The following is a 26,102-nucleotide window of genomic DNA, read 5'->3' as shown; positions in this document are numbered from 1 at the left end:
TGTTGAATATTTGGGGCATACAATCATCGAAGCTCTGCAGATTTTGTTGTGAGGGTACAGAATCAATAGACCATTTATTTTGGTATTGCCCTCAGGTAGACTGTTTCTGGTCTCAGGTTCAGGAATGGCTGAAAATACATACAGTGCCTTGCAAAAGTATTCATCCCCCTTGGCGTTTTTCCTATTTTGTTACATTACAACCTGTAATTTAAATGGATTTTTATTTGCATTTCATGATATGGACATACACAAAATAGTCCAAATTGGTGAAGTGAAATGAAAAAAATAACTTGTTTCAAAAGATTCAAAAAAAGTAATAACAGAAAAGTGATGCGTGCATATATATTCACCCCCTTTGCTATGAAGCCCCTAAATAAGATCTGGTGCAACCAATTACCTTCAGAAGTCACATAATTAGTTAAATAAAGTCCACCTGTGTGCAATCTAAGTGTCACATGATCTGTCACATGATCTCAGTATATATACACCTGTTCTGAAAGGCCCCAGAGTCTGAAACACCACTAAGCAAGGGGGACCACCAAGCAAGCGGCACCACCAAGCAAGCGGCACAATGAAGACCAAGGAGCTCTCCAAACAGGTCAGGGACAAAGTTGTGAAGAAGTATGGCCTCCCGAGTGGCGCAGTGCCACTAGAGATCCTGGTTCGAATCCAAGCTCTGTCGTAGCCGGCCGCGACCGGGAGACCCATGTGGCGGCGCACAATTGGCTCTGCGTCGTCCAGGGTAGGGGAGGGAATGGCCAGCAGGGATGTAGCTCAGTTGGTAGAGCATGCCATTTGCAATGCCAGGGTTGTGGGTTTGATTCCCACGGGGGGTATGAAAAATAAAAATAATGTATGCACTAACTGTAAGTCGCTCTGGATAAGAGCGTCTGCTAAATGACTAAAATGTAATGTAAATGTAAATGTAAGTACAGATCAGGGTTGGGTTATAAGAAAATATCCAAAACTTTGAACATCTCACGGAGCACCATTAAATCCATTATTAAAAAATGGAAAGAATATGGCACCAGAACAAACCTGCCAAGAGAGGGCCGCCCACCAAAACTCACAGACCAGGCAAGGAAGGCATTAATCAGAGAGGCAACAAAGAGACCAAAGATAACCCTGAAGGAGCTGCAAAGCTCCACAGCGGAGATTTGAGTATCTGTCCATAGGACCACAGAGCTGGGCTTTACGGAAGAGTGGCCAGAAAAAAAGCCATTGCTTAAAGAAAATAATAAGCAAACACGTTTGGTGTTCACCAAAAGGCATGTGGGAGACTCCCCAAACATATGGAAGAAGGTACTCTGTTCAGATGAGACTAAAATTGAGCTTTTTGGCCATCAAGGAAAACACTATGTCTGGCGCAAACCCAACACCTCTCATCACCCCGAGAACACCATCCCCACAGTGAAGCATGGTGGTGGCAGCATCATGCTGTGGGGATGTTTTTCATTGGCAGGGACAGGGAAACTGGTCAGAATTGAAGGAATGATGGATGGCGCTAAATACAGGGAAATTCTTGAGGGAAACCTGTTTCAGTCTTCCAGAGATTTGAGACTGGGATGGAGGTTCACCTTCCAGCAGGACAATGACCCTAAGCATACTGCTAAAGCAACACTTGAGTGGTTTAAGGGGAAACATTTAAATGTCTTGGAATGGCCTAGTCAAAGCCCAGACCTCAATCAAATTGAGAATCTGTGGTATGACTTAAAGATTGCTGTACACCAGCGGAACCCATCCAACTTGAAGAAGCTGGAGCAGTTTTGCCTTGAAGAATGGGCAGAAATCCTAGTGGCTAGATGTGCCAAGCTTATAGAGACATAGCCCAAGACACTTGCAGCTGTAATTGCTGCAAAAGGGGGCTCTACAAAGTATTGCATTTGGGGGGGTGAATAGTTTTTTTGTCTTATTTCTTGTTTGTTTCACAATAAAATATATTTTGAATCTTCAAAGTGGTAGGCATGTTGTGTAAATCAAATGATACAAACCCCCAACAAATCTATTTTAATTCCAGGTTGTAAGGCAACAAAATAGGAAAAATGCCAGGGGGTGAATACTTTCGCAAGCCACTGTAACATTGATCTAAAATTGACCCTAGAAATAGTACTGTTGGGAGATCTGGAGATTACTAATATACTAATACTCTTAGTAAAAGTATTTATCTTCAACTCGCAATCTGTGGATTCTATTCGATTAGATAGATTGAAATTGTATGTTAAACATGGGTCGTGGAAATACGAAGAGGGTGGTCAGCAGAGATAGGTGGGATGGGCTGAGGGTTGGGATGTGGAATTGGAGACAAGTGGGAGTAGAGTTGCTGGGCAGTCAAAGATAAAATGTAAAAAAAGAAAGTCAAAATAAAACATACTAAAAAAGTCAGTTTGAATGACACTGAGGGGCAGTGTTGTTACAGCTAATGCCTGTTTGCCTGAGGCTGATGCCGTGCAGGTGTTTGTACACATGCATATACACACACTCTCATTCAATTGCACACATGTGCACATACATGGACACACACACATGTAAATAGTGCCATACAGTGGGGGAAAAAAGTATTTAGTCAGCCACCAATTGTGCAAGTTCTCCCACTTAAAAAGATGAGAGAGGCCTGTAATTTTCATCAACTATGACAGACAAAATTAGATTTATTTTTCCAGAAAATCACATTGTAGGATTTTTTATGAATTTATTTGCAAATTATGGTGGAAAATAAGTATTTGGTCAATAACAAAAGTTTCTCAATACTTTGTTATATACCCTTTGTTGGCAATGACACAGGTCAAAAGTTTTCTGTAAGTCTTCACAAGGTTTTCACACACTGTTGCTGGTATTTTGGCCCATTCCTCCATGCAGATCTCCTCTAGAGCAGTGATGTTTTGGGGCTGTCGCTGGGCAACACAGACTTTCAACTCCCTCCAAAGATTTTCTATGGGGTTGAGATCTGGAGACTGGCTAGGCCACTCCAGGACCTTGAAATGCTTCTTACGAAGCCACTCCTTCGTTGCCCGGGCGGTGTGTTTGGGATCATTGTCATGCTGAAAGACCCAGCCACGTTTAATCTTCAATGCCCTTGCTGATGGAAGGAGGTTTTCACTCAAAATCTCACGATACATGGCCCCATTCATTCTTTCCTTTACACGGATCAGTCGTCCTGGTCCTTTGCAGAAAAACAGCCCCAAAGCATGATGTTTCCACCCCCATGCTTCACAGTAGGTATGGTGTGGAAGAAATGAATCACTCTCAAATTCGTAGACAGAGCTATGGACGAAAGGATTGACCATCCATGATATCAAAATTATAATTTTAAACAATGTTTTGAGGCTATATTGTTTACAAACATTGGAGTAAAACAAGCTTATATTTGGGGTTCTGATGGGGTATGACACTTGAAATAAGCTCATGAGGTATTTAGAAGATATATTCTTCAAGAATCAATGGGTACATATCATTAATTTATAAGTCCAAAAATGTATGTAGCAACTGCTGATTGCCCCTTTAAGGCCACATTTACGCTTGAGATAAATACGTGTAGCTACCATATTTAGTTATCCCCTTTTAATTATTGCGTTTGAGCATTGGCACTTGTTTTATTGAGAAGCCACACGGTTATACATGATAATAGTAAAATAAAGACATAATACTCCTTGTCACTCATTGTTATGTCAAACATTTGCAAGTGACAGAGTTTAAAAGCGGGCACGGATACGCTCCAGGGGGTCTGTTTCCCACATCTTGGGGTCCCAGGCCTGGAACCAGCCAGTGAAGGTTGGCGGTTCCATTCCCTGCTTGATCGTGGTGATGGCAATGCCCCGGCGACCAGAGGGGTCCGAATCCACATAGTCTTTGGCTGAAAGACAGGAAGAAAGCTCTACATTAAGTCACATAGATTGACACTTGTATGTATGAACAATGGCCAATAAATCCAGATTATTAATCAATCATACCAATTTTTGATGATCCGGTACGCTCCACTTCATTGGCCTCGTTGCCTATCCAGAGGAAGATCTATTAAAATAATAAAAGAAGAGAGTGGATCATCAATAGAAATAGAATAACTAGACAGACATTCCCATTCAAGTCAATGCTCCGTGATGCGTGGACCGGCGGCCATATTAATTGTACTGTGCCAATGCCAGGAACAATGATTTTCACTTGATGACAGACAGGGGGTGCTGTTTTGAAGCAACCGCTCCTCCATCTTGGCATTCCCCCATCATTGTAAATACCTTTTCTTAAGCTATAGAAATGCATTTATTCATGTTTACATTAGTTTTTGCCACGTTTATTCTATTACAGACACATTAATGCATACTTTTAAATTATATTATGTGAACTAATATCTATATATTTATTAAAGTCCTTAAAGTAAATATTTTATATATATTTTTATCTTATGTTACTGTTCCCACTACAACAAAAACATACTTAAATACATGTAATTTTGTCCTTTAAATATTGAATTGAAATACTGTAGAATTCCATTCATTCCTATGGATGAATTTTCTGCAGAGTGCCAATATGGCTGACCGGTGGCTTCAAAACCTCTCATTGGCCAATACATAGCACCAGCAATCCAGGGTTTATATACATCAGGAAGTATGTCATTCTATTTCTATGGGATCAATCCTACACCCTCAAAAGATTATACAGGAAACAATAAAAGCAGGATGTGAAGAGGGATTGGAGGATTGGACCACTACCTCTAAAAACTCATGGCAGGACTTCAGTTGTATCAGAGCCACTGGGATCATGTGGATAATACTGTATAATGGTTTTATAATGGTCTTTCACATCATGCCAAGACCTTACCTGATCCCAAGTGTCCAGAATCATGACATCATCGGTTGCCAAATCTGACTGGTTGAAATCTCCAGGCACCTCTTCAGCCTGAGAGAGAGAGAGAGAGGTCAATACAAAGTATCCTTCGATGGCTCCAACCTTCACAACCAAATAGTCCATTCCTCCATCCCTTCACTAAGAGAAAGCCTTCCTCTACTCACTATGAGCCTGCCAGTCTTGTTAGAGCAGCCAAACAGGCGTGGTGGCTTGACCATCTTCTGCAGATTCTTGGAGGTCTGGTACTCCTTCTTCCCTCCCAGAGCAGACCAGAACCCAGCTGGGGAAGAGAGCAGAACAATACAATATGGTACATCAAAAACACTCATCATACCAGTATGGAGAAAAGTTTCATTCAATGCAAATGAAGAAACATTAGAAAAACACAATAATAAATTATAGTACATCATTTTGTAATGATTGTTCAAATGTAATATCTGCTAATAAAAGTGCTACAATAAAAGTATTTAAAAGAGAAAATCCTATCATCACGTTATGTTATGACAGTCACCAGGTGTAAAACTACAACACCCACCAGGCTCCTTGCCCTCTGACACCTCAGTGGCACGTCCTCCTCCCAGGAAAGAGGTGACGTACTGGGCTGCAGCCAGCTCCTCCTCAGAGGCCCCCACTCCCCTCCACAGGAACACAGTGTCAGGGGACTTCAGCACAAACACATCATTGGTGTTCAGGAACGCAGCAGAGGGCTCCACCTGAGGAGAGGATTGGAGAAGGGGGGGGAGGTGATGTGGTACTTATATCCTACATTACTCCTGAGATACTGTAGATCTTGTATTCCTTATGTAAATTCACAACTTCTGCCCTCATTTATGTGATCATGATCAGTCATTAAAACAGTGGTTAGTACTGTACTTTGTGTATGTTGTGTGATCACTTAAACCTACGTAGGCATACAGTGGGTGTGCACTGTATGTGTATATGTGTATGTTGTGTGACTGACTGACCTCTACAGCCCGTGTAGCCTTGGTGGAGCTCTGGCGGATGTGGAATAGGCGTGTGGAGCCCATCTTGCTCTGGCCCCCCTTACGGGATGTTCCGCCCAGGTGGATCACCATGGGTTTCCCCTTGAACAGACTCATCAGGTGGGCCGGCTCCTTGCCCTGAGTCACACGCACCTGGAGGAGAGAGGAGAAGAGGAGACACTTCAACACATCCATTATAGCACAGGCTTTCACAGCCAGGTTGTTATTGTAAAATAGATTTTGTTCTCAATGACTTACCTGGCTAAGGTTAAATAAATAAATCACACTTCCAAAAAACAAAGACAAGAGGACACTTCTCTGAGTGTTTGAAAGACATGTGAGTTGTGTTTAAATCAGATTTATCTGAATAGGGTACAATTGTTGTTGGATTGTCTTTGTACAGTAAGTGTTACCTGGACAGGTGAGCCTCCCATGGAGTCGTCCAGCCTGACCGTCAGGAAGGCAGAAGCAGCCAGCTCATCCTGAGTACACTTCTGCCCCTGCCTGAAGACATCAATCAATCAATATATAAATCAATCAATCACTGTTATGGGTATGGGATAACATAGACTTAATGTGCTCCTGTAGAGTTACACTGAGTATACAAAACATTAAGAACACCTGCTCTTTCCATTACATAACTGACCAGGTGAAAGCTATGATCCCTTATTGATGTCACTTTAATCAGTGTAGATGAAGGGGAGGAGACAGGTTAAAGAAGACATGGATTGTGTATATGTGCCATTGATTTAAGATTTAAGTGCCTTTGAACTGGGTATGGTAGTAGGTGCCAGGTGCACCGGTTTGTGTCAAGAACTGCAATGCTGCTGGGTTTTTCACGCTCAACAGTTTCCCCTGTGCATCAAGAATGGTCCACCACCCAAAGGACATCCAGCCAACTTGACACAACTTAGGGAAGCATTGGAGTCAACATGGGCCAGCATCCCTGTGGAACGCTTTTGACACCTTGTAGAGTCCATGCCCCGACGAATTGAGGCTGTTCTGAGGGCAAAAGGGCTCAACTCAGTATTAGGAAGGTGTTCTCCATGTTTGGTATACTCAGTGTATAGCTCCAGTCTGATGATGGCTGTCTCTTGTGGCGACAAGGTGAACAACACTCACCAGGTGTAGATGATATGCTGCTCCCTGCTTCCCAGGCGGTAGCTGTACAGGACCAGGTAGCAGTCACCTCCATAGAACTGGCCATAGCTGGAAGGGTCAACTGGCACCTGGTCACCACCCTCCACACGCCACACCTGAGGAGGAAAAGCATCACCTTTAGTTACCAAGGTGTAACTCTCAGTGTGTGGTACATGAAAAACAAGTCCCACATGGGCTGGGTGATCTAGTGGTTAGGACCGCAGCCTCCAGCACACATGGGCTGGGTGATCTAGTGGTTAGGACCGCAGCCTCCAGCACACATGGGCTGGGTGATCTAGTGGTTAGGACCGCAGCCTCCAGCACACATGGGCTGGGTGATCTAGTGGTTAGGACCGCAGCCTCCAGCACACATGCACAAGTTTGCCTACTTCCTTGTAACACATTCTCCCTCTGTCTGTTATTCTCTATATGGCTCATTGGAGAAGAAGGTCTGAGGGGAATGGACCTTGGCTGTTCTCCTCCAATACGGTTCAGAAGTAGGAGAGGAGATAGGATGAAAGGATTTGTGGAAAGACAATTTGAGATAGTCTGTTCACTCCTTTAAACAAAACAAGAAAACTATTCTCACACCACCAGGAGTAGTAGAATTAGATCATCATACTGTATCTCATCACTAGATTCTTTCCGCAGTACCTGAACCTTCCCGGATCCGTCATCCACCATGCCGTGCTGGGCTGCCATGGTCTTGTTGGTGTGTAGGGCGGAGGAGTCGAAGGGGACCTGCGCCACCCTGGCAATACGTCCCACACTGTAGGCCTGGCCTGGGCCCGTGGTCTGGTCCTTGTCCTTCCAGTTACAGAAGAACTGCTTAAACAGGGTAGTCTCTCCTCCACATGGCAACACCTGGACCTGTACAGGACAGAAGAAGACACCAAAGGACTTAAATCATTTAACCCACATATCTGTACAGGTACATGATAGCAGTAGATCCAAAGGACTTGGTCAATACACAGAGCTGAGTGGGTGGTGATGGGATGTGGAAAGGTTGTTGTTGTAGTGTATGACTTTTGCACAATTCAGCAGCAGTAGGGTAGAAAGGTTGCTGTCATGGTGCATAACTTTGCCATACGTATGCACGGCAGCAGTATGAAGACATGTTTGCTGTAACGTTACCTGGGTGTGCTTGGGGTAATTCTTCTCCTTGATGAACTGTTCTGCAGCATTCATGGCAGACTTGCGCTCAGCTGTGGTGGCACTAGGTCCTTTCCAAACAAAGATCTTGCTGTCTCCTCCATTGTCCAGAATATAACACTCGCTGGGGGAGAGCATCTCTTGTTTGAAGGGGTTGGTCTGGGCCACCACTGACACCTTCATGGAGCCTGCCGCATCAGAGATCTACAACCCAATACAATACATCTTTATTCATCCACATTTTACAGAGACAACTGAAATGGACCATTGTGTTGTCACAGTACACAGCGCCACCACAAAACATGCACACACGACAGACTGGGAGCAGCACAGGGCTGCAAGTCTTTACCATGTAGAGAGCTCCCTTCTTGTTGGATCTATCAACAGTCTCGTCATCAGGGCTTCCTGCAGGGATGTTGGGTTTGGGCCCCAGAGCCTAAACATAAACACAAACACATCAATTGTTAATACCGTGAATAAGGAGATATAAGTTATAGCCAAGTTTATCAGCTCTGCCTAAGATGTCCCATTGCACTCATCTAAGGTTCCACAATTGCATAAAAACCGTTGTATAGAGTTTGTGACCACCGTGCAAGACCAGGAACAACCCCTTACCCTTTAAATGCATTAGATGAGACAAAATAGAGGACAGCTAAAATGATTCAAGGTCACACTGCAATGTCTTTTTTTTTTTTTTTTTTTTGTGGGGGGAAGGATCAGCTTAATATTGCAGATAGATTGTATCTTCTATCAATGTAATTGTCTGCATCACTTCCAATCCCCCATATTTTTTTTATTTTTTTTATATATATATATATTCCCCTTTATTACTTTTCAACCCCACCATCCTTTCCCTACTTGGAGTAAATTAGTGAACAACAACGCCCAGGCCTCTACTTCCGGTCCATACTCACTATCTACACCTTATGGACAGAGTTAATTTTACAATAATTCTATATCTATATATATATATATATATATATATACATACACACACACACACACATATACATATATATATATATATATATATATATACATATATATATATATATACATATATACATACATATACATATACACATCTATTAATTTTTTATCTCCTGAACTTCTTCTACTCTCAACCTCTCCGATCATCTTCATGATGTCCATCCGGTTTGCCTCTAAATGCCATATCTTTCTAACTGTGCTCCTTCCCAAAAGCTCCCAACATACAACCTATATACTTATTATGGACACAGTATGCTTACATTATTAGCTATCTTTGTTATTATTTGTTGTTATTTGTTATTAGTCCCATCCTTCAACTCTATTCAATACCTCCCATCTATCTCTTAACACCATCCATATAGGATTTCTATTTGCCATATATATTTCAACCATACTGTGATGTTTTACAAAAGTTCTGAACCTTTCTATTCTCATTGCTTCTACAGATTGTGAATTAAAAATAAACATTTTTGCTAAAAGTATTATTATATTATTGATTGATTGACTATGACTTTTCAGATCACCCAGTAATGCTATCTGCAAGGTTAGTTCCAGGTAAATATTGCAATCCTTTAGCCATTCCTGGACCTGTGTCCAAAAACAAGCTACAAATGGACAGAACCAAAACAAATGATCTAATGATTCTATCTCTTCACAGCAAAATCTGCAGAGCTGGGAAGATTGTATCCCCCATATAAATAACATTCTATTGGTAGCAAGAATTTTATATAATAATTTAAATTGAAAGATTCTAATTTTTGAATCCGGTGTCGTTTTGCGTGTCAGTTCATAAACACTATGCCATGGGATCGGTACGTCAAAGATCTCTTCCCAACTATTTTGCAATCTATATGGGACTGCTGTCAATCCTTTGGTCCTTAAGTGAAACTGATATACTTTTTTATTTATCACAGTTTTCCTTAACCAATTATGTTCTTTAATGCAAGGCCGACAGACAAGTTCCTTACTTTCTCCCCCTTCAACTTTCCTCTTCCACTTTTGCGGTATGGCTGCAATTATTTGGTTGTAATTTTGGGTAGAGCAGACATTTCCATATGTTTTTATTAGCTGCATGTGCGACATAACTCCACCAGTCCTACCGATGATATCATTTACGAAGATTATACCTTTTTTAAACATTCTGTCAATAAATATAGGTTTTTTGTCAATTAGTATATTTGAATTTAACCACAATATTTGTTGCATTATTTGTTCTGTCGTTTCTGGAGGATTAAATTGAAATTGTAACCAACTTTCTATGGCTTGTTTTAGAAATAGTGACATTTGGGAGATTATTTCCTTTTCAAATAACTGAAAGTGAGAGGTTGTAATCTGAATAAAGGGAAAAAGGCCTTTCTTGAACAGTGGGTGAGACAATCTTACTAATTTGCTTGAGAACCAGTTCGGATTTAAGTATAACTTTTGGATGACTGAAGATTTTAGTGATAGGTCTAATGCTTTAATATTTAATAATTTCTGTCCTCCGAATTCATATTCATTATATAAATATGCTCTTTTAATTTTGTCTGGCTTGCCGTTCCAAATAAAATTGAATATTTTTTTCTCATATATTTTAAAAAACTGTTTGCTAGGCGTAGGCAAGACCATAAGCAAATAGGTAAACTGGGATAATACTAAAGAGTTAATCAGGGTGATTTTTCCACAAATTGACAGGTATTTTCCTTTCCATGGTAGTAAGATCTTATCTATTTTTGCTAACTTTCTATTAAAATTTATTGAAGTGAGATCATTTATTTCCTTTGGGATATGTATTCCGAGTATATCCACATCACCATCAGACCATTTTATTGGTAAACTACATGGTAATGTAAAAATTGTATTTTTTAGTGATCCAATACGTAATATAGTACATTTGTCATAATTTGGTTTTAATCCAGAGAGGTTAGAAAATGTATCTAGATCCTCTATGAGGCTGTGGAGGGATTCTAGTTGTGGATCTAAAAGAAAACATGAATCATCTGCGTACAATGACACCTTTGTTTTTAAGCCCTGTATTTCTAATCCTCTGATATTATTATTGGATCTGATTTTAATAGCTAACATCTCGATGGCCACAATAAATAGATATGCCGATAGTGGACAACCTTGTTTCACTCCTCTTGACAGTTTGAAACTTTCTGAGAAATAGCCATTATTTACTATTTTACACCTAGGGTTACTATACATGATTTTGACCCATTTTATAAGAGATTCTCCAAAATTGAAATGCTCCAGGCATTTATATATGAATTCCAGTCGAACTTTATCAAATGCCTTTTCGAAGTCTGCTATGAATAGCAGGCCTGGTTTCCCATATTTTCCATAGTGTTCTATTGTTTCCAATACTTGCCTTATATTGTCTCCAATGTATCTTCCATGTAAAAAACCTGTCTGATTAGAATGAATAATATCCGACAATACCTTTTTAATTCTATGCGCTATACATTTTGCTAGGATTTTTGCATCACAACACTGAAGTGTAAGGGGCCTCCAATTTTGTAAATGGACTGGATCTTTATATTTTCCACTTGTATCCTGTTTCAGTAATAATGAGATCAGACCTTCTTCTTGAGTGTCAGATAATCTACCATTTACATAGGAGTGGTTAAAACATGCTAATAACGGTCCTCTTAGTATTTCAAAAAAGGTTTGGTATACCTCGATTGGTATGCCATCCAACCCTGGAGTTTTCCCGGACTTAAAGTCTTTAATTGCATCCAGAAGTTCCTCCTCTGTAATTTCACCTTCACATGAGTCTTTCTGTGTGGCTGTTAATTTGACATTATCAATAGGAAAAAAATCTCTACAATTAGCTTCAGTTAGAGGAGATGGAGGCGACTGAAAAGAAAACATATGCTTAAAATACTTTGTTTCTTCCTTCAAAATATCATTAGGTGAATTATGGGTGACTCCGTCAATTGTAACCAGTTTCATTAAGTTCTTTTTGGTAGCATTCCTATGTTGAAGATTAAAAAAGAATTTTGTGCATTTTTCCCCATATTCCATCCAGTTTGCTTTATTTTTATAATATATTACACTTGATCTTTCTTGAATAAGTTTTTCCATTTCTTTTTGTTTTTCCTCTAATTTATTCTGAGCCTCTATGTTACAGTTTTTATTGCCATCTATCTGTTCTGTTAGACTTTCTATTTCCTTTCTTAGTATAAACTCTTTTGACCTAAATTGCTTTTGTTTTCGAGATGAGTACTGAATTGCATGGCCTCTAAAGGCACATTTAAAGGTGTCCCATACAATAAGGGGATTCGCTGTACCTAAGTTATGTTGGAAAAAGTCAGTTATAAATTCCTTTGTTCTAATTATAAATAAATTATCATCTAATAGGCTTTGATTAAATTTCCAATATCCTCGCCCACGTGGAAATTCAGTCAGAGTAATGTATATGCCTATTATATGATGGTCCGACCGCATTCTGTCCCCTATCAACACTTTTTTTACTTTTGGTGCCAACGAGAATGAGATAAGAAAGAAGTCAAGACGACTAGCTTGATTCAGTCTCCGCCATGTATATCTCACTAGATCAGCATATTTAAGCCTCCATATATCTACTAGTTCTAATGTATCCATGACATTCACAATTTCCTTAAGAGCATGTGGGTGATTGTTTGTGGTGTGATTTCCTTTTCGGTCCATTGAGCTATTTAAAACAGTATTATAATCCCCCACCATAATAATATTGTCTTGAGTTGCTTGCAGGCTTGATAATTTATTATATATATTGTCAAAGAATTGTGGATCATCATTATTTGGTCCGTAAAGGTTAATGAGCCATATCTGTTTATTGTCCAATACCATATTTAAAATAATCCATCTACCTTGCGTATCTATTTGGACAATTTGCACATTCGGATCGAAATTACTATTAATTAATATCATCACCCCTTTTGAATTTCTTTGCCCATGGGAGAAGTATATTTCCCCCCCCCATTCTTTTTTCCACGCTACTTCATCTCGAATTGTTGAATGAGTTTCCTGTATACAATAGATATTATATTCCTTCTCTTTGAGCCATGTAAATATTGTTCTTCTTTTGTTATTATCAGCTAAGCCATTACAATTATAACTGGCTATACTTATTTCACCATACACCATAATGAGATACAAGTTTCAAGTCTATTTATCATTATATATGTTTGTAAATTTACCAATAAAAAATAGCGTAATGATTGAGTGTCCATATAGCTGTACCGTGATATTTGCATTGCTACGGAGTAACCCTTCAATTGTTCTCCACTAATTCCCCCGCTAAAGCCCCTCCCCATCCCAAGTTGAGCCGTCATCCCAGTGATCAGCATCCCCCCCACGTCCCTCCGTATCCCTAAGGCCCTGAGAGGCCAGGACCCATCCATCGAAAACAGCACACAGTGCCACCCACAAAACAGAAGCAGGTTAACCGCCAAAAGCATTTCCAATGCTTTCACCTCTATATATATATATCTATATAACTATTATTTATTTATTTTATTATGCATATCCTATTTTCCATCATTATCAATTAATATGCGTAATAATGTTGGCAGTTCACGCATAGGATTCTAACATATAACCAGGATTGCCATTATATTACATTTAATTCATTGACAAGCAATTATTATCCTAGCAAATAATTCCCGCGGTCCATCCCATACCCCCCCCCCCAACATCCCCACCCCCCCCACAACAGATGCCAGACCAGCACACACGCACATACTCACATACTCCAACACACTCAACCCCCCTCCTCCACAATCCACCATAAAATCCAATACTCAACGGCTGTTATATCCCAGAGCCCAACCCGAGAAATAACTTGATCTACGAGTGCACATACAGTTAAAGCTGATTGAGAAAGCATGCAAATTGAGCAGAAATTGACAACAATGTGAGATTTGATTAATCTACTTAATCTATGTCAAGTCCTAGGTGATGGAGATCAGATCCACCCTCTTCACCTGAGACACAAACACTCTGATCCCCTGTTGTAACCATTTTCCCAAGCATCTCCATGCGGTCAGACCTTTGATTATTTTGTGCCACCTGGGCCACAATGATAAACCCCCTCTCTGATTGTCCGAGTGTGACCCCCTCCCCATGGGTTACTGCAGCCAGTGTTGCCAGCACTGCCACTACCTGGGTGGGCGTACCCCACCGGAATCCCCACCGGCTAGGTAAAAGGTCGTCAAGGTTCTCATTAGCAGCTTTGAGAATTTCCTTGTATATTATGCTCTCCCATCAGGGGGCTCTGGCTTTGTAGGACCAACCCTGCCAGGCAGGCTCAGAATCTTGAGGGGGCGGTGCTGCTCAAGTAGGTCTCTGACCGCATTTATTTCTCTATTTAGGCTGCATATTCACAGCAGGTCCATAAAATAGATGGGAACTTCTCTTTGGTGTATGGGTCGCTCAGGTGGGTGTCCAGGTTATAGGGTTAGGGATCTTTCCATCATGATAGGACAATGAATAATTAGATTAGATGTTTACTATATTTAAAAATGTATATCCCTCATCTACACAAAATTGAAAGCTCTCTCTCTCACTACCCCTGTTCATAGACCCCCGGTCGGCTCTGGGATATGCAACCATTTCCCCTCTCACTCACTTAACGCCGTACCTTTTCAAACACAAAAATGCACACCACATGGCTGACTGCGGAAGAAATGGGCCGAGCATGCAAACGCACCCGCATCCACATCTGCCGCAAGGGGGAAAGGACGCCAGAGAGAACACAGGACCAACCACAACAACCATCCGCCAAAACAACAACCTCCCGCCAAAAAAGCCATGTTCTAATTATTTGTATATAAAGATGTATTATTCTGCTTGTTATATCGTTTTATCCATTTATAAAATACTATACTTACTATAAATATTATTTAATATTACACTGCAATGTCTTAGTGTGCTAAAAGGGCATAATAATGCCAGATGCCAGTAACCCCCACTCCCATATTCCCTTCTTGTTTTACAGGGACAGGAAGTGCTGGTGAAGGTGACTCACATCGATGACATCCTGTCTGTGAATCCCAAACCATCCCCTCGCTCCAACCAACTCGCTCGGAGGGCCCTCCGTCGTCACGTGTTGCTGACGAAACTCATAGTGTGACCTCCAGAGAGTGGTGATGGGTTCAATAAACCCATCACCTTCGGGACACACTCCTTACTTGAATGATGCAATTCATGTTCCACTTTTAAACAATAAAACAAGCATGAAATTCAAATTAACGAATCCCCCCTGTTGTTTTACAAGATATAAACCTCAGTAACAGTTAAACATTTAATTTGGGAGGTATTTCATCTGTTACATGTATCAGGTCTCGAAATCAGACATTAACAAATGCACACGACATATAATTAGGAATGACTCTCCATTATTTTATGAAATTGCGCAGACTCCAAACATATCGCAGTGCGTGTCGGGATAGCACTTCGCTCTGAAGCCTGCAGCCTTGCTGGCTCGGTTGAAGTGACTATCTGAAGGTCTAATTGGCCCCTACACCCTCGATCATCTTCACTCCCTCAGCTTTGGGACACTTATGCAAATGGCGGAGGCGCGCATGAACGCGCAGAGGGTCGAGGGGTGAGGGGAAGGGGAAGGGGTGAGGGGAAGGGGAAGGGGAAGGGAAAGGGGGTGATTTGGGATTCAGCCAGAGGCTCTCCTCCCTCCTCGATCGTGTGTGTGTGTGTGTGTCTGTCTGGATAAGAGAGTCTGTTAAATGACTAAAATGTAAAAATGCAAGTGTCTCACTTCGATGATAGCCTCTGGCTCTCCTCCCTCCTCAACAATTTGCAGCTTGGCACGGCCATTCCTCTCGTTGTCACGGACATCGATGGCCACCTCGGATGCCTTCAGACGCTCAAAGCGGTTGCTCTCACTGCCACACCACTGGAAGATATCCTGAGAATAGAAACAAAAGTTGTCTTAATGGCCGTGACTCAGACTTAGGGTAAGGGAGAAGAGTCTTGCCTCTGGATATAACTACTTATGCATGCTCATGTATGCTCCACAAAATAACATCTGGGGTATTTTACTGCCCTCTCCTTCTTTGGAGCCGCCATCCCTCCCATCCCTCCCATCTCTCCCATTACACATAAGCAAACATTGTGTGTGTGGGATCATTGTTCTTCGGCCTATGTGACAATCCCCCTATGTTGCATCAGCTAAGTTCAATGCATGTGGGTCTGGTTGAGGAGGCTTATCTCCTTAACTTCTCATTTCATCGTTGAGCTAAGTCACTGATACCCTATCCCAGCTCACTTTTCCCAGGTCGATGATGAAGCAGTCCCCACTGTTAAAGCTGGACCAGGACATGTCCACCTCCGTGGCTCTGATGACCCTGCGGCCCTTGACGTGCAGCAGACGCTTGACGTTCATGTCGTTGGTCACCACGTGCTGGAAGCCAGAGGCCACTCCACCTTGCTGAGGGACAGAGAATGGAAATAATGTGTCAGGTTAACGAAGCTAACAATAATACATAGTTTATGCACAGTTTTTAAGAAGTTTGTATATACTGTACACTGAGAACAGCCTCAATTAGTCGTGGCATGGACTCTACATGGTGTCGAAAGCGTTCCACAGTGATGCTGGCACATGTTGACTCCAATGCTTCCCACAATTGTGTGAAGTTGGCTGGATGTCCTTTGGGTGGTGGACCATTCTTGATACACACGGGAAACTGTTGAGCGTGAAAAACCCAGCAGCGTAACAGTTCTTGACACAAACCGGTGCCCCTGGCACCTACTACCATACCCCATTCAAAGGCACTTAAATCTTTTGTCTTGCCCATTCACCCTATGAATGGCGCACATACACAATCCATGTCTCAATTGTCTCAAGGCTTAAAAATCCTTCTTTAACTTGTCTCCTCCCCTTCATCTACACTGATTGGAGTGGATTTCACAAGTTACATCAATAAGAGATCATTGCTTTCACCTGGATTCACCTGGCCAGTCTATCTATGTCATGGAAATGTTTTGCTTGTCAGCGATCACGTTTTCAAGATATACAGTGCCTTGCAAAAGTATTCACCCCCCTTGGCGTTTTTCCTATTTTGTTGCATTACAACCTGTAATTTCAATTGATTTTTATTTGTATTTCATTTAATGGACATACACAAAATAGTCCAAATTGGTGAAGTGAAATGAAAAAATAACTTGTTTCAAAAATTCTAAAAAATAAATAACTGAAAAGGGGTGCGTGCGAATGCATTCACCCCCTTTGCTATGAAGCCCCTAAATAAGATCTGGTGAAACCAATTACAGATCAGGGTTGGGTTATAAAAAAATATCAGAAACTTTGAACATCCCACCATTAAATCCATTATTTAAAAAATTGAAAGAATATGGCACCACAACAAACCTGCCTAGAGAGGGCCGCCCACCAAAACTCACGTACCAGGTGAATACTTTCGCAAGCCACTGTATAACTTTCAAAATACAGAAATCATCCCCGTATGATCCATTTTGCATCAATGATGCTTCGTTTTGAATCATATGATGCAAAATGCATCATACAGGGATGATTTCTGTGTTTTGAAAGTTGCATATCTTGAAAACTTGATTGCTGAGAAGCAAAACAATTTGGGACTATGTCAACAATTAACTAATGAAACAAATACCAAAAGGTAGTTTTGGGGTGGAATTCTCCTTGTGTTTTGTATACTCAGTGTACATTACATATGTTACAAACTCCAACTTCAAAGTTCATTGTGAGTAACTTTGTCCAGAGTAGTAAGTAAACATTTACTTCCAAGGCTTCCTTCCTCTGCTTTCCAATCCAGAAGCCAATATAAAATCTTGCCAGACATGCAGCCATTTGGCTTTCTGGAATAAGACCCAGATGTGTCTTCCATTTCAAACTCTCCATGGCAACCTTCTATGGAAAACTTTAACCACTGTAGAAGCTAAAGCTTAAAGATACAGTCCTTTAAATAGCACAGTTAGCTTTTTGGCAACATGTGTCGTGACTCATTAGTATTTCAACACTTTAATGGGGGTGTTGCTGTTGGGGTGGTCCTCACTAGAATATTGATTACTACACATTTGACCACCCTTTAGTAGGACCCTGGTAATCAATAGGTCTGAACTTCAGTCTCATTAGTCACCAAGTTCAAATTGGAATCTACTTGGTTATCAATAGTTGGTTATCAATACTTAACCTAATAATGCAACACCCACACACATTCTGTACCTTCACTTCAATGCATTTGGTTTCAATGTCATTGACCTCCACAGATAAGTATAGTAGTGGGCTGTATAATAACAGAGTAAGCTTCTAAGTGCTGGAAAGGAAAACAGAGGCTATACTGGGTTTGTCATGAGAGATATAGCAAGACCTTCAGTCATTTTTTAAATGATGTACAGTACTATATCTTTATTTAACCATGAAAGACCCTTGAAGTTAAACACCTCTATTATGTTGGCGACCTGATCTACACTGATATGCCCAACTGCTTCTCTGAGATACAGTTTTCAGTAATACCTCACCTTGTACTTGATGCCAGACTTGAAGTAACCCAGGAAGGTGAGAGACTCATTGTTCTGGACCTCTCTGAATTGGACCGGGCCTCCGCCCAGGAAATCATCCAGTTGGGTGCTAAAGATGGCCGCCGCACCATTCTCATCCTGAGAACTCTCACTTCCTGTGGTGTCAGCCAATAGAGACAGAGATTAGGGGAATTGAGGAAGAAGACCAATGGGAAAGGCCATAGAACATTCAGAACAATGTAGGGTGAAGTTCCCCCTTAGGCGGTGTTCTTGGGTCAGTTTAGCATTTTTCCTACTAATGATTAAGGTTAGGATTGCTGAACCTAGATGTGTACCTAGGGGAATCTTCACCCTGGAGCATACAAAACATACAAGGGAGGAACCATTCAGTCAATTTATGAAATAGATATGACAGGTGAACTGGCATGTATCTTTTGATAATGCTAATCATTTATATGGGCATGTCCTGCATGTATAGGATAGCGGTTAAAGGCTCAGCCCGAGAGACCCTGGTGGTAGGCTATATCAGTGGGGTAACCAGCTCTATCGCTCACCCAGCCACATGTGGATGTAGTATGAGGGGGCGGCGGTGGTGTAGAGCAGAACGTAGCAGTCTCCAGTGAAGAAGTTCCCATAGAGCTGTTTAGGAACCGGCTTCAGATCCATCTTCTCCACACGCCATACCTGAAGACCAGGCCCCTTTCCTGCAGTCTGGAACTCCTTATGGCACACCATGGTTCTGGAAGGGAGGAGGAGGAGCAGGAGGAAGAGGAGGGGTGATTAGGAGCACAAGGAGGAGGAGGTGGTGGAGAGTTAAGGTGTTGAGTCATACACAAGATTACTATCATTATCACTGACAAACACAAAAAATCTCAGAATCACAGTAAAGTCAAAAAGATATGATGAAAACGTATGGCTCATCATCACCAGTTAACGAGACCTTGGAGAGCATCTGTAGTGGGAAAGGCTAACATATGGTGCTAATAATGGAAACCTGTAGGTAGTACACTCAAAAGAATGCTGGGTTAAAAGCAAACCAATTTGGGTAAATATTGGACAGAACACTTAGTTGGGTTGTTGGGTTATTGATGCTGGGTTATTGAGCTATGACCCACCGGGTCATATCATTCTGGTTCATGTTCCGTTGTATTGTCATCACTAATAAGGTTGAGCACTGACACTTTTGTGGCTTTTATGAGGCTTATACAAGAGTGTGAGTTCCTCAAGTGCCTATGCATATCCCAATGTTGGGAGAGTTACCACTTTGTAATAATATTTAAATAATAATGTTAGAAAATTGATATTCACATATGTAATGTGCAAAACATATTGAAGAACATTAAACATTTGCAGTGCACAAACTTAACATGATGAACAGGAACAACATTTACTCTCACGGGTGGCCAAAAATGACTATCTGAAAGCCAAGTCAGTACTAAGCTACGCCTCCAGTTTTCAAAGAAAACCACCCAACTAAGTGACCCAACTGGCTGGGTCAAAATAACCCTACGTGTGTTCTGTCCACTATTTACCCAGCGCTGGGTTGTTTTTAACCCAGCATTTTTTAGAGTGTAGATGTACCAAAGTCCTAGGTTTCATAATACACCACTACTTTAGTGTTGTGTAAGAGGATAATTACTGTATGTCAAATAGGTTAGTTCATGTTTGACTGAATCCTTAGAGGCACTTATTACACAACACTAGTCAAAGCTCCAGGTAATATTTTCTCCAGGTAAACAGAGGTCATTATTGTCTCACTAAAGAGCAGGCCATATCAGATGACTATTGACTTTAAACAGTATGTTTACGTAAGACAGGTGTGTGTTGTGTTGAATGGCCCAATATTATGGCAGCAGATCTCACTGTCTGTTTGCGGATTTTCTGTAAACCGACAAATCCAAACCAGTCTAATATGAATATATGGCATTAGAGGCATAATCCAGATTTTACTTAAGCAGGAAAATAAAAGTTAGATGTGTGATATATCAGAAATTGTGTAATAGAATTACTGTCAACCTAAAATATTGTCATATAATTATAAATACAGTTTATGCGGGTTTTGTACAAATGTTCTGTATAAATAGCCTCTAAAAAAGTATGCAAACAGACCATAAATGTCTAAATGATTTGTTTTCTTGGTAAACTGTGAGTGCTATTGTATGATACAATATCAGTACTTGTTGATTTTACAACTTGTCTAAGTCTGATCATCAACTGATTTCAGCCATTGTATGGCTATGGATTGACTGCATTGTTTGAATGGAATGTTGGCATATTGGCAGTTAATTTGAAACATTAATGGAATCATTCCTCTTAAACTGTCTGGATAGCTTGTTAACAAACATACAGTGCAGATAATTCATTATTTTACACAATATCTTATCACAGCACTAGGAAACAATGGTTGACCAATTCCCTGACCAAAATGGCAGACCTTTTAGACCATCATAAGAAGGTTCATGCCCATTCTGGTATTTTATTCCTAATTCTAGGGCTGCTGCCCACTCCACTGCCTATGTAGTTGCTTCTCATTGCTCCATTGCCGCTTTGATCGGTGATGAATTCGCTGACCAAAATGTCTGCTCCTGAGTGGCGCAGTGGTCTAAGGCACTGCATCGCAGTGCTAACTGTGCCACTAGAGATCCTGGTTCGAATCCAGGCTTTGTCGTGACCGGGAGACTCATGGGCGGCGCACAATTTGTCCAGGGTAGGGGAGGGAATGGCCGGCAGGGATTAGCTCAGTTGATAGAGCATGGTGTTTGCAACGCCAGGGTTGTGGGTTCGATTCCCACGGGGGGCCAGTATAAAAAAATAATGTATTCACTAACTGTAAGTTGCTCTGGATTAGAGTGTCTGCAAAATGACTAAAATGTAATGTAAATGTAATGAACACCTTTGTCTGATGTAGCCTACACACTTCATGTCACAACATGTGCACACACAAAGGAGATGGTCAACATGTTCAAACTATTGCATTCCATGCCTCAGTAGGCTTATAAGCATGATTTCATGTTAATTTTTCAGGAGAGGAGTTAGGCTACATGCAGCTATTTACATGTTGTCCACAAAAGACATGATCAACATGTTTGTACATGCTCGCAGATAGTTTTTTGCCCCAATGCAAAACTCAAGTGGGGTGTTACAAACAGCTATCTAGGCAGCATGTCAAACACAAGCAAGACACAGACACACAGTCTAATTAGCGATTTAATGTTTTTTTTTTTCATCATCATTGCAAACATTGGCTAAGCAGGAAGGAGACAGGCAGTCAAAGTAGTAGTGTTATTTTTCAGCAACTCTGGCTAGTGACTATGATATGGCAGCAACTACAAAGATAAGTCTACATCCTCACACAAAACAAAGATTGTTTTTACTCCAATGCAATGTGTAAGGACTGCATCCTGCTTGTGTAACTGCAATATCCCTTACAACAGACAGAGAAGGTTGTAGCCTTCACAATGGCCTTGAATGTTTGTTCAAAGTTTTTATTTCAGCTGTCCAGAAATATGAGGCAGTGACATAGGTTACTTCATCATAGGCTACTTCATTTTGTTGGAAACATTCTTTAGTCTTTCTTTACTATGGATGTCATCTATATAATTAAAACAAAATGTCATGCTTTTAATGTTGTGTGTGAAACCTTTTAGAATGTTTTGTTAGTCAAACAACCCCTCTGTATCACTGAGAGACAGTATATCTCTCATACCTCATGTTTTTGTATCAAAATCAGACTTACATGGAACCTGATACTTTACCATTACTCAATGTTGATCTAGGGTGGTGGTGGTGCAAAGAAGCGAGTGAGTCACATGAGCCTGACTGACTCATGGGAGAACTTAGAAGGGTATCCCTCCCCTTTCTCTCTCTATTTCTCTCTCTTGTGTTCTCTCTCTCTCTCTCTCTCTCTCTCTCTCTCTCTCTCTCTCTCTCTCTCTCTCTCTCTCTCTCTCTCTCTCTCAAACTGACTGTTAGGATGACTTATCCATTTCTCAACATTTCAGCACCTGAAAATGTATTGTAGTTCATTTTCACCATACACGCATACCTGACATTATTTCATACCAATCTTGTCATTTCATGTATATAAAGACATGTGATAATAGACATTTCTAGTTATCAAGATATTTATATGTTTATGTTTATTTATCTGAGCAAATACAGTGTTTTGATTTACAGTGTTTTGATTGAAGTGTCTCATGAGATTGGATTGGAATAAGAAGGGACATTTTCCCCAAGACGGGAATCTGTAAACATATGCCCATGTGGCCCAGGTGGTCCTCTAACCAATTACTCCCCCAGTATTCCCCTAGCAGCTCAATTCCTATGTGGTTCTACTGGATGTATTCTGGGCTAATTCACAACACTTAACCACCTCAGAGGACAAACACAAAAAACTGTAGGATGACAGACCACAAAATTACACATACACTACATGACCAAAGTATGTGGACACCTGCTCGTCGAACATCTCATTCCAAAATTATGTGGATTAATATGAAGTTGGTCCCCCCTTTGCTGCTAAAACAGCCTCCACTCTTCTGGGAAGGCTTTTCACTAGATGTTGGAAAATTGCTGAGGGGACTTGCTTCCATTCAGCCACAAGAGCATTAGTGAGGTCAAGCACTGATGTTGGGCGATTAGGCCTGCAGTCGGCGTTCCAATTCATCCCAAAGGTGTTTGATGTGGTTGAGGTCAGGGCTCTGTGCAGGCCAGTCAAGATCTTCCACACCGATCTCGAAAAATCAGTTCTGTATGGACCTCGCTTTGTGCATGGGGGCATTGTCATGCTGAAACAGGAAAGGGCCTTCTCCAAACTGTTGCCACAAAGTTTGAAGAACAGAATCGTCTAGAATGTCATTGTATGCTGTAGCATTAAGATTTCCCTTCACTGGAACTAAGGGGCCTAGCCCAAGTAATGAAAACAGCCCCAGACCATTATTCCTCCTCCACCAAACTTTACAGTTGGCACTATGCATTGGGGCAGGTAGCATTCTCCTGGCATCCACCAAACCCAGATTTGTCCATCGGACTGCCAGATGGTGAAGCGTGATTCATCACTCCAGAGAACGCTTTTCCACTGCTCCAGAGTATAATGGCGGCGAGCTTTACACCACTCCAGCCGACGCTTGACATTGTGCATGGTGATCTTACACTTGTGTGCGGCTGCTCGGCCATGGAAACCCATTTCATGAAGCTCCCGATGAACAGTTCTTGTGCTGACGTTGTTTCCAGAGGCAATTTGGAACTCAATAGTGAGTGTTGCAACCAAGGACAGATGATTTTTCAGCACTCTGTGGTCCCGTTTTGTGAGTTTATGTGGCCTACTACTTTGCGGCTGAGCCGTTGAAGGTGTGTCCACATACATTTGTATATATAGTGTATAATTTATATGATATCTGTGTGACAGGCCCTCCCAAAAACCACACCCAACCCAACCTGCAAGTAACAACACGTCGTAAACAATAGCCGGGTGACCAAAAATAACTATCTGAGAACCACACCCCTAATAGACCACGTCTTCTGAAAATAACCTGATTACCCAAACATGGGTTAATTTAATCATCAGTTGGATTTTTATTCACATTCATGCTGGGTTGACCCAGCACCTGGGTCTTTTTTTATGTAATCCATAGATTTTCTTTCAGAGAGTAAATGTAATTCCTGTTCATCAAGTTAAGTTTGTACACTACAAATTTCAATTTTCTTTCAATAGTTTTGCATATTACATATTTGAATATACATTTAATGGAAAGATAAACAACATGCTCGAATCTAAGAAAATGTGACCCAACTGGCTGGGTCAAAATAATGCAACGTGTGTTATGTCCACTACTTACTCAGCGCTGAGTTGTTTTTAACCCAGCATTTTATTTTTGCGTATAAACATTTATGTGAACAAACAGTTGTTTCATGTGAACAAGCAGTTATTTTTTTATTTCCCTAGGACATTGTACACATGTTGTAGGAATTAACCTATTGACATCTATTCAAAAGAATAGCCAATACATCTAGCCTACCTCAGATGAGTTTGCAAGGCAACTGCGATAAGATAAAGAATAGACCAGCAGCAAAGTTTCTTTAATACCAAAGATTCTGCTGCTAAACAAACAAATAACTTTTCCCTTATACAGAAAGTCAAGGATTATCTCTGATATAATTTAATATAAATGAGTGCAGCCTATTTACTTTCTCTTTATTTTACAAATCTATCTGTATTCGATTTGTAAGATAATTGCTGATTATACAACTTCTGTATAATTATTTATTTTTTTACCTGATAGTAGAAGACTTTTGAAGATGAACTCAGCTGCAAAGTATGTGGATGTTGTGTAGTTTTCCAGATTCTGCAAAGATTGAATGTGAGTGAGACTATTATATAGCTGGAACGAATGCTCAGAAAGAAGAGGCGTCTCCCGCCCTGCCCCAACCCAACCTGCAAGTAACAACACATAGTAAACTATTGCCTACCACTATAGGCCTACATTGAGTAGGTAGGACAGTGCCTTTAGAAAGTTTACACCCCCTTGAACCTTTTTTCACATTTTGTTGCTTTACAAAGTGGAATTGAAATAGATTTAATTGGATTTTTTTGTCATTGATCTACACAAAATACATAAATACAAAGTTATTATTATTACAAATTAATACAAATTAAATAACTAAAGTATAGTTGTTGCATAAGTTTTCACCCTCTTTGTTTAGGCAAGCTGAAATTTGTTCAGAAGTCAAATTTGGCTGAACAAATCACATAAGTTATATGGACTAACTGTGAAATATTAGGGGTTGACATGATTTTTGAATGACTACATCTTCCTCTGTCCCCCATACATACAACATCTGTAAGGTCCCTCAGTCAAGTATTGAATTTCACAGATTCAACTACAAAGACTAGGGAGCTTTTCGAAAGCCTCATTAAGAAGGGCAGTGATTGGTAGATGGGTAACAATAACACATCAGACATGGAATATATCTTTAAGCATGGTCAAGTTAATAATTATGCTCTAGATGATGCTAAACCACCCAGACACATCAAATATGCAGTCCTCCTTCTGAACTAAGCTGCAGGACAGGAACGAAACTGCTTAGGGATGTCACTGTGAGGCCATTGGTGATTGAAAAACAGCTGCAGAGTTCAATGGCTGTGATGGGAGAAAACTGAGGATGGATCAATAACATTGTAGTGACTCCACAATAATGACCTAAATGACACAGTGAAAAGATGAATAAAAAGATACAAAAAGTTTTTCATTAATCTTTAAAGAATGTTAGAATTTGTCTTCCACTTTGACATCAGAGTATTTTGTGTAAATCGTTGACAAAAAATGACAATTAAATCCATTTAATCCCACTTTGTAAGACAATAATACAATAATAAAACAACAACAATAAAATGTGAAGAAATCCAAGGAGGGTGAAAACTTTATATAGACACTGAAGGTACATACCAGTCAAACAGATACACAGAATATTTATGTTACAAATATTTGTATATTTATTTATGTAACTTTACAACTACTGTCA

At 40.6% G+C, this 26,102-nt stretch overlaps 1 protein-coding gene across 1 annotated transcript; it reads right to left on the bottom strand.

Moving 5' to 3' along the window:
• Positions 1–1,991: 1,991 nt before the first annotated feature.
• On the bottom strand, positions 1,992–25,040 carry LOC311149010 (gelsolin-like). Its single transcript, XM_084186081.1, has 16 exons — positions 24,856–25,040; positions 19,136–19,320; positions 18,582–18,736; positions 16,354–16,515; positions 15,844–15,993; positions 8,464–8,550; positions 8,097–8,318; positions 7,617–7,832; positions 6,945–7,078; positions 6,236–6,326; positions 5,805–5,975; positions 5,375–5,552; positions 5,004–5,119; positions 4,813–4,890; positions 3,948–4,008; positions 1,992–3,850 (listed from the first exon to the last, which is right to left on the bottom strand). The coding sequence occupies exons 2-16, from the start codon at positions 19,314–19,316 to the stop codon at positions 3,690–3,692; spliced, it is 2,163 nt and encodes a 720-aa protein (XP_084042207.1). The 5' UTR covers positions 19,317–19,320; positions 24,856–25,040; the 3' UTR covers positions 1,992–3,689.
• Between the last annotated feature and the right edge of the window lie 1,062 nt (positions 25,041–26,102).

The sequence above is a fragment of the Coregonus lavaretus genome, assembly GCF_964263955.1.
Source record: "Coregonus lavaretus genome assembly, chromosome: 21".
Classification (NCBI taxonomy): Eukaryota; Metazoa; Chordata; class Actinopteri; order Salmoniformes; family Salmonidae; genus Coregonus; species Coregonus lavaretus.
Note: the sequence above shows the minus strand (reverse complement) of the source record. Positions and strands in the feature narration are given on the sequence as shown.

What these genes read in the sequence shown, in the direction of transcription:
- LOC311149010 (XM_084186081.1), bottom strand. Translation starts at nt 19,316, where the DNA reads ATGGTGTGCCATAAGGAGTTCCAGACTGCAGGAAAGGGGCCTGGTCTT. An exon ending in TCATCATCGACCTGGGAAAA is followed by an intron (nt 15,994 to 16,353) that starts GTGAGCTGGGAT and finishes TTCTATTCTCAG; the next exon opens with GATATCTTCCAGTGGTGTGG. An exon ending in ACGGATCCGGGAAGGTTCAG is followed by an intron (nt 7,079 to 7,616) that starts GTACTGCGGAAA and finishes TTTCCTCCTCAG; the next exon opens with GTGTGGCGTGTGGAGGGTGG.